Below are 9,812 nucleotides of genomic sequence, written 5' to 3' on the forward strand. Positions count from 1 at the left end.
TAAATACATGTTGATAAATCAAATAATTTAATTTTGATAACGACATTGTTTCTTTACAATAGAATGTATACTCTGCATACTTTCAAAAAACAGTATAAATTGCTCTTTACACATATAACTAGTGTCCCTAGATTCTTGTTGATTGTGATTGTATACAGCCCAGTCGAATATACACAGGGCATTAGAAAAGCAACCAGAAAACAGTTATCAGGTCTTTCTCTCCCTCTGTTTATCCCACACCACTTTTTTGCTCTCTCGGCCATCTGGTTTTGCCCTTAGGTTTTCGTACGTGGATCAGACCAGAAGTATTAGCTTACAAAATCACATCTCGCCCCGTCCCATTCTGGAATGAGCTGAGTGGTCCACACATACACCCCCCGTCGCATTAATACCCCTCTGTGGAGGCCTCTGCTCTCCCCGCCACACCCTGTTTTTTCTGCCTCATATTTTTTAATGACAAAATGTTTGTGCGAAACAATCGGGGTTGACTTTTCTCTCAATCCGGGGTATAGTGTTGGGAGCTTACGCGGTTCCGGTACCCAGCAGTTCAGACGGCTAACAAAACAAGTCCAGTTTACTTCTGCTTCGGTGGCTGCCTGCAATGCTTTTCACCCACAGGAAAAAGAGCAGAGGGGCAGAGAGCATACGGCGGGTGAATGAATGAGCCAGGTCGGATGCCTATTCAAACCCAGGCGGGAACTGCTCTGTGTCCCTCCGAGATCAGCGTTTCGCAGTATCTACACCCACAACTATGAGCCGCTCTGCGCTTCTGGGAACTTTCCGAGATGTTGATGTGCGTTTAACAACATGGCATCATTTTGCTTAGTAATGAGATGAATTCAAATGACCACAGTTTAACGTATTTGATCCAAATGTTTGATTCATTATTTATCTAGCAATTTTAGTGTAAATCTTTGCCAAAAAAAGTATAAATACATCCAGGCAACAAAAAGATGAGATGGTTTCATGTCAAACTTGAATTCAGGAAAATAGACATAATTAGACTACATAATTAGACCGGGACAAAAATTATAGACCCGCAATTAAACAATAAAAACATGACAAAGAAAACCATATCAATAATTACTCTGAATATACCTGACGTAAAGTGCCATATTCTCTACATAAAAAAATATATTTGAACAAATTTATCAGCCATATAACTCGTATAAACAATTTAGATTTGAAAAAACTCAAAATATTTCCAGTGACCTTTCAACCGTTTTTCGACCGATAGCTGTATGGTCCATTGGCTCAGGCGGAATATAACTAGACCTTGTGCACGCCGGAGCAGTGATGTGGAATCCCATGTCTCTGGCATTCGTGGGAATGGTTTGGTCACTCAAGCGGTGGTGGCTCGCATTTCTATTAAGTATGTAAAAGCTCTCTCTCTTTCGTTCCCACACGTTTACACACTCACGCTTAGAGCATTGCAGCATACATGGCCAAGTCTTTATAGATGACTAAGGAAGCTTCTCTTCTCATAAAAAACACAAACTTAAAGCTCACCAGTGCAGCAATTGGCAACGTATTTACCAAAATGATAGTTTCAAGTGTTGGAATGAGTTGACCCTTTTTCTTAATCTGTAAACTGCAAAACAAGCTCTTTTTACATACGCAATATCCAGTACTGTTTTGGGTTGAGTTTTGGAAGCAACAGATCAGTAGCAAATACATTAGAAGTTCATACTTCTGTGTACCGTTATGAGACATCTGAACATATTCAGACTTTTTCTCCAAAGAGAAGGGAAAAAGGTCATGGTTTTCAGTGTTCAAACAGATACAGTGTGGCTGAAGCTTTCCAGCGTTTCCAGAGTTGCAAAGTTGCAGCACGTTTCTCCTCATGAACTCCCATTAGGGCTCAGCTGGTGGGACATTTTACAAGTTCTTCTTGCCTTATTTTGAAAAAGATGACTTTTGTGGGCAGTTCAGACTGTCCAATAGGAGTATTGAGTCAATATGTGGTCCTTAGGACAGGCCCCAGCTGACTTTCTCAAGTCTATGAGAATCTGAGGTTTACAAAAGCCTTGCACTGCATATGTAGCGTCAATATGTTTGCATGAATTCACAAAAAGTCTGTCTGAGGTCAGTGCATTTTCCTCTGAAGTTGCGGCATCTTCATTATTCATCCCAGTCTTCTTCAGCGGGGCTTTCTTGCATAAAGACTGCCTGATGTGCAAATGAAGCCACTTCCATTTCTGTTTAAAAGACTTCCTCTTTCTTTCCATTGGCTTCTCGACTTTCTTTCTTGTCTGTTTAACTCTACCACTCGCTCATTTACAGGTAAACACCTCCGTCTTTTCACTGCAGGTGTTACACTTAACGAAGCAGCACCACTGGAACTTGCAGTTGCACTGCCACACGCGTGTGTACTGATGGGTGTTGTAGCCTCGGCCGCAGCACATCAGATTGCAGCCGTCCGCGTGAGGAGACGTGTGGTTACACAGCCGCCCTCTCGTTCCTGCGCTCCCCGTGGCAGCGTCCTCCTCACAATAGTTGGGCGAGCGCTCCAAGTAAACCAAGTCTGTGTCGGTGGGCTTTATGTACCCACGGGACTGCTTGAGACGCAGGAAAGACGGTTGCCGAAAACGCGTGGCTCTCACAGCCTCCACCTCGACTGCAGTGGCATAACGCTCCTTAAGGACGTAGCCGATCTCTCGGAATTTCGGCAAAGTCGTCCAACAGGTTTTTGTGGTACATGAGCCGGAGACGCCATGACATTTACATTCCAGCTTCATCCGTTCCTCTAGGACCTGCAACAGTATCGAAAAACTGATTGAAATGATTGTGCTTTGTTTTGGAAATGAAAGGTAATGTATATATCATAGTGCTGGGCATTGATTAAACATGATTAATCACATGCAAAATAAAAGATTCTGTGTGTATAATTATGTGTGTGAACTGTTTTTTATTTATTATGTGTGTGTGTGTGTGTGTGTGTGTGTGTGTGTGTATGTATATATATATATATATATATATATACACAAACATGCATGTATATATTTAAGAAAAAAATTTATGTTTATATCTTTAAATATTTATCTATATAATATAAATTATATAAATAATATATATAAATAATATATACACAAGTACACACACACACACATATTACATAAACGTATTTTGGATGCGATAAATTTTTGTGCAGCACTAATATGTTGACTTATAAAAATAAATATATACATTGTTTTATTTGTAATTTTGTGCAGTAATGTAAAATGTAATTATAAAACGTCATAATTATAAATATAATGTAATTTTTTAATTAAAATCTAAAGATTTGAGAACTGTTAGCATTTTATATTGCTTTATTACTTAAATTTGTTTAAAATAATCAGACATCAATTGAAAAAGTATTATATTGCTAACATTTTTATACTACATTTTATATTAATTTGCAATGTTTAGACCTTTACTAAAACATCATGCTGTGTGTGTGTGTGTGTGTCTATATATATATATATATATATATATATATACTAACAATCACATTTCACATTTTTTTAGATTTCACAATGTGATTCATCTGGTTTTTATTTCCTAGTAGGACTCGCAGAGTCTTTTACAATGGGCATGACCTCATCAGAGGCCTCTGAAGCTGTGGTGCGAGTGAATTCATGCAGCTGACGGGTAAGGGAAATTCTTGACATTTTATTTCGACTGTTTTCAGCGTTTTGAACCAAAACCCATTATTCAGTACGTCCTGAGCAATGTTTCAATGTGTGATGCCAGATATCTGTCAAAACTGAGAGGAAAAAATATGTTTTAGCCAAATCATACCCTGTAATTTTCTCTACCTTCCTAAGAGCCACATCAAAGAACGAGAGAAATGTCCATAATTCTCAAGTCCCCATTTCTGTATTTGGTTACATTAGAGTTAAAAGCAGAACTATTTGGCTGTTTGATGTGTTACTGATATGTTCAACAGACAGTGGTACGTGATAGTTGACATTTACCCGTTTAGTTAAATGTTAATATTCCCCTTCAATGAGAAGGATTCAGCAGTAATGTTCCTATGTTTTTGCCCCTTAAGTCTTTAATGACTGTTTAAAAGCAGTTTAAGTCACAATTCATGGTTTTTTATGAAGTAAATCACAAGAAAACATGCTAATTTAAATTCTGTATATATATATATATATATATATATATATATATATATATATATATATATATATATATATGTGTGTGTGTGTGTGTGTGTGTGTGTGTGTGTGTGTGTGTGTGTGTGTATATGTGTAATACACTATACAACTTTTCTTCAATACCTTTCTTCCTGCTTCGTTATTGTGCAGGTTCATTAGTCTCCTTGCGTTTTTTTTAATCTCTCGGGCATCTACAAAGCGTCTGGAGAACTCCACTCCGTATTTGACGTCTGCCGAGCAGCCGCCCCATTTCCAGCCCTCCTCCTGGTCGTGATAGCCCTGTTTTTCTCTGTCACAGCCACAGTGGCTCAGGTTGCCCTGACTGCAGGCTGCTGTCACAGCGTGGGCAACACCTGCTGCCGTGACGGCGTAGGTAAATGCAGCCTCCTTGCTACCTAGGAAGAAGAGAGTAGAACCTCTGAGATGATTTGACACCATTGACATCCCAAAGTTCATGCCATCTTTGTAAGGTTTTCCACTCAACAGTGTAGCATTTACTAGAGGGGTCTCACTTCTAATTCGAAGCAGCAAAAACACACCTGACTGTAATTTTTATCCCTAAGAAATTATAAACTTGTTTGTTTGATTAGTGATGGAACTAAACTCTGCAGGACTAAGCACTCTTGATCTCAAGATTGATGTAAGGAGACTAAACTGACCCCTGCTGGTCAGCCTTTATGAAAAGAGGTTATTAAGAATAGACTGACTGCTACAAAGATGTCTTTACTGTTATCTCTATACTAATGCATTATTAAAAACCAAATGTAAGCATTTCACTTTAAATTAAGAACAAACTGTTGCATTGGTTTTCCAGTAGAGAATAATGAATTGTTCTATGTGAATGGATTTCTGAATGGTTTAGGTTTGTAGTTGATGGCTTCACGTTGATCTTTTTGTGTAAAACCATTCCAGTTATTTTCATTATTTTGCAGTTTTTGTACTTGCTCTCTTTATTAGTTATTTATTTGTTATTGTTGTGAAGAGTTGGAACTCTGGTCACCACTTCCCAAGTATCAGTCAGGTCTTGTTCCCAGACTTTAGATTAAGAATAATCATCCAGGTCTGGCAATATTACCGCAGTATTTTAGTATACACTGTTTTCCGTTTACAGTTTAAGCAGGGAATAAATATGAAATTGCTGTTGTTCTCTTTTTTTACAGATAATATCCCTCATCAAGATATGCTGGCAGTGAATCTTGTAAAGGCAACAGTGGTTACCCTCTCCGTCCTGCGAAATGGAAAAGACCATTAGCGTTGTGGTTTTTCTCATAGCTAAAGTCCAAGTCCTATAACTGATCATCAGGTTTGACTGAGCACAGGATATTTCCCTTCAGCCAAGAGATCTGAATGCTACAAGTCTATGTATAATTTGACAAGTAATGCGTGCCTGGAGCTACTTGTGAATCTTAACTACTGTTATTCTAACGGATTTTGTGGGAAAACCCATTGGCCTTTCAGTAAAGTGCACAATAGCTATTAAATAACTTGCAGTTAATCCTAAAATGCCCATTTGAAAATTCAATTTCAAGAATTATGAAATTAGATAAAAGGCAAAGCATTTTAGAAGATTTTCTCTACTGTAGGTTTAGTGTGTCATGCTTCATTGAGCATGCTCAATGTTTAAATCAATTTTAAAGTCAAAACTGGTGCAGAAATTGAGTAAACAGTCTGTAGATTCCATCCATTCCTAGATATTGCATATAAAACTCAACTTTTCTGCTACAGTTATGCAGTACAATGACTTCTCTGTCTCTCACACAAGCAATTTGCACAACAGACCTTAAAAAGCTTCATACACATTAGGACCCACATATAGAACTCGCCACAGCCGAGAAACATACATTTCCTTGAACAGAAGAAATAAGATTATGTTGTGTAGAGCCAACCAACCCCCAAAAGAGTGATTGTTACCAGGACCATTGGATTAAACACAGCCTTGCACCGCACCCTGACCGCAACAAAACATTTCTGACTGAAAGGCAATTTATATGGGAGTGCTATATTAAAAAACCCTCTCCTGGTCGGGGTTCTCACGGAGTCTCTGGTGCCAGTTGTGTGTGCTTGTAATTGTGCAAATGTTTCGTTGAAAGATTTTTTAAAAGGAATTGGGGACAGATTGCGTCCACTTTAACATCTTGTCGTCTCACTTGTTTCGCAGGGCCACACTCTCACGGAAACAAATCGCAGCCAAAGCAACACACACACACACACTCACGGGGCTGGACCTACTGACCTACTCTCAGCTCTTGCCCAAAGACGGTCCTCTCGCCAAGGGCAGAGCAGTTCCACCGTCCGTAGCGAAACTGATACTGGCACTCGTTGATGCCCAGCTGAGCGCCCTCCCCAATGATGATGATGGCATCTGGGCGGCTCTGGCAGATGGCGCGCTGTCGGGGGGCCAGGCCGGGGATCTTGTTGCAGATGATGTTAGCGCCCAAAGCCACGACTGAAGACAAAGCCCTTTGGAGGAAACCAGATACACTGAAGTCAGCAGCTGATGTAGACCAGGTATTCAAGAAATGGGGACAGTTCAGGCGATAATGGAAATTCTGGCATCATTTACTCACCTCGTGTCATTTCAGACCTGTATAACTAAAAAAATCAATGGGTCCCAATGCTGTTTTGGACCCCATTGACTTCCACTGCATGAACAAAAGCAGTTAGAACTTTATTTGAAAAACATCACAACATGAGAGTGAGTAAATGAAATCTGAAATCTCTTTAGCATTTGTTTTCTTGGTGAGTGGACTGCAGCTATTTAAGATGCTCAGTGTTTTAGAAGCGATATTTATAGTGCTTCTAAAAGGTTTGTATAAACCCTTCAAATATCCCGATGATTTAACTGCATTCTGCCAGACAGTTTCCTCACAGACATTTCCATCTTTTTCAATACACCACAGGAAACATTAAAAGGATTGCCTTTATTATAACGAAAGAATTTAAGAGCATCTCATGACTCATTTAAAACAGAACAACAAACAACACAAAGTTCATGAATCAAGGCTTTTACAGGCAAGCGTGGAACTGAACTTGATTTAAAATGTGAAGGGGGTCCCAAATAATGTCTAAACAGATCAGCAGACAAACCGTAGACTATTCTACAGATAAAAACCACAAACTGTAGAACAATGCGATCACAGAATATATAGTCCAATTATAGTGAAACCACATGCAAATGTGGATTACTCTTGTAAATCAAGCCGTCTGTTCTGCTGTTCTTAAACAAAGTGAACCCCAGTGTTCGTCTATTGACTAACAATTTAGAAAACATGATCCAGAAATATATTAAGCTATTTTAATGGATTAAACTATTCATGACACAGTGGGAGATGTTAGTACTAATCATTGCAAGATGAAGACCCATTTTAGAGCAATACAACTAATGTCCTGATAAAAATTTGGAATAAACACGTTTGAGCCAAGAAAGAGTGTCCATTCATCGGTCATAATAACAGTTTAGCATTCTTGTTTTTGTAAGACGAATGTTATTTAATAGCATCTGAAAATACAGGGAAACTTTAACAGGCTTTTTAAATAGAATTCAGCAGATTTCTTTGGTCTTCATAAGTCTGGTCTGAAGAAAATCTATGAAGAACATTTTAGGGTTTAAATAGTCTAGAGGCTACCAAATGTAACAAAATGTAAATTTGACAAACTCTAAGGAAAAGCTTTAAGTAATGATGGCCACTTCTGACCAGAATCTATTTAAAGTACATTTATGGTCTACACATACGTTTGAAATTGTGGCTTAGTCATTTCTCCACAGTCTGAACTTTAGTGCAAATAAAAGGTTCACTCTTTTCCAGCCACATCTCACACATCTCACCCTCTGTTCTTTTTCTTTCCAAAGACGGTTTTCCAATTACAAGCGTTTGAGATCAGAACATGATGTTGTAACGAGTAAAACATTATCCTCACACTCTCACAGCAAATGAATGAAAGGTAATCGAATCAATTTTGACTGAACTGGTTTGTACTGACACAACGAGTTTTGCCTATAACTGGGTGGTATGAATTTTACATAAATGGAAATCTGCTCATTTGAATAATTAATTGCAGTAAGCACTTCACCATAGAAAATACTGATTTGGGAGGTGTTTTGGTGCGTGTACAGTTTAATGGAAAGTTTATAACTATTGTGTAACTAACTGATAAAACCTTTCTTGAACTACTTAAATCTGTTTTTTATCTCAAAATATACTATTAAACGCCGTAATAATGCAGGTGGTAAAGGCAGATGATGACTAAAAACTTCCCTTTTCACCAGCAATGGCTAATAAGCATGCAGTGCACATGTAGTGTTACACAAAAACAAACACCAGTGAAACACAGGACACTTAAAATGCAATAAGCATTAATCCACCATACTGTGCATAACTGTTACCAAAACCAATAAGCACGACTATTTGAGATGATAACATTTATGGGAATTTACCCAATACACTTGGCCATAACTTTTTCATTAACGTCAGCATTTTAAAGTAAGAGAACATGGTATGTTGTGTTAAATGTAGTAGATTTTGTTAGGAGATTTGTATGGTAATTAATACATTTTACTTCTGAAAACCACAATTTTAAAGTAAATTACGTTTAGTGTGTTAATTACACTAACAGTTTTTACTGCACCATTTTAAATGGTGAATTGATTATGACACATTATTTTCTTTTTTTATACAGGCCTATTAAAATATATATAAAGTAGTATAATGCAGAACGGCTGCTTATATTATTACGCACAATTCAACATTTGCTTCTTTCTCAAGCATAAAGTGGCTTAAAACATAATTTAAGTGCATGCACGTGCTCGGTCTCATCCTGTAAAACAGCAGGTGCACTAAATAATGCCATTTCCAACACGTGTGGAAATAATGATTTGTTTGCACTCTCAAAAAACATTCATATCAACTTTCTAATCTTGCAATAGTGATCTCTTTAATTGAACGTTAATTGCGCTTGACGCCGACAGGATAGCCGGAATAAAGGTCGGAAGAAAAATGAAAGCAGTAACGTTAGATCAAACCTACAGGTAGCTGCCGCTGGTGAGGATGAGGAAGATCTGGGGGTAGTAGACTGACAGCAGTGCACCGCAGGATGAGATGCTGCGCATGGTGACATTGAAGAGAGCGCGTGGAGAAAGCGAACTTCGGAGGTTTAGTCGTGACTTTACGCTGCTGCTCGGTGAGCTGCGGGCGCAGAGACACGGTCCGTCATCTCCTGCGCGAGACAGGCTGATTCAGAGTGTGCTCCCCGCCAAGGGCTGACTGCTGATTTTAGGGATTTTGGGTCTTGTGTCGGTGCTTTGCCATTGGCAGAGGGGGGGGACACTCCAGTCCGCCCACCTTTACGGGCACGGTTGAGTGACATCTCCGCCTTTTTGTGATGCATTGCGCTCAGTGTCAGAAAGATTGATGAGACATGGACAGAAATCTGATTCGAAACCGCTTCTTTTAATAATAATAATAACAGTGGCACGGTCTGTGGGGAAGACCTCGTTTAATCTTTGTAAGACACAAAAAAAGTGAAAGCCCAGGGTTTGTTAAGAGTTCTGCTTTGGCGGACTACAATTCCGTTCAGTAAATGAGGCATGCAGCTTCTCTCATCACTGGAGATGGCAGGCACGGGTCACCAGGGGGTGCGAATTATGAGGGAGTTTGGGGAGGCCTGAGC

At 38.9% G+C, this 9,812-nt stretch overlaps 1 protein-coding gene across 1 annotated transcript; it reads right to left on the reverse strand.

The window, feature by feature from the left end:
• Positions 1 to 4: 4 nt before the first annotated feature.
• Positions 5 to 9,410, reverse strand: wnt7ba (wingless-type MMTV integration site family, member 7Ba). The gene is made up of 4 exons (XM_052555297.1): positions 9,170 to 9,410; positions 6,379 to 6,605; positions 4,269 to 4,540; positions 5 to 2,753 (listed from the first exon to the last, which is right to left on the reverse strand). Exons 1-4 carry the CDS (start codon positions 9,250 to 9,252, stop codon positions 2,274 to 2,276), a joined length of 1,062 nt encoding a protein of 353 aa, XP_052411257.1. The 5' UTR covers positions 9,253 to 9,410; the 3' UTR covers positions 5 to 2,273.
• Positions 9,411 to 9,812: the final 402 nt, after the last annotated feature.

This window comes from Carassius gibelio, chromosome B4 (genome assembly GCF_023724105.1).
Source record: "Carassius gibelio isolate Cgi1373 ecotype wild population from Czech Republic chromosome B4, carGib1.2-hapl.c, whole genome shotgun sequence".
Classification (NCBI taxonomy): Eukaryota; Metazoa; Chordata; class Actinopteri; order Cypriniformes; family Cyprinidae; genus Carassius; species Carassius gibelio.

Excerpts from the sequence above, each read along its gene's own strand:
- wnt7ba (XM_052555297.1), bottom strand. The coding sequence starts at position 9,252 with ATGCGCAGCATCTCATCCTGCGGTGCACTGCTGTCAGTCTACTACCCC. Across the intron at positions 6,606-9,169 it reads CTCACCAGCGGCAGCTACCT|GGCTTTGTCTTCAGTCGTGG; the intron begins GTAGGTTTGATC and ends TTTCCTCCAAAG. Across the intron at positions 4,541-6,378 it reads TGGGCAAGAGCTGAGAGTAG|GTAGCAAGGAGGCTGCATTT; the intron begins GTCAGTAGGTCC and ends TCTTCTTCCTAG.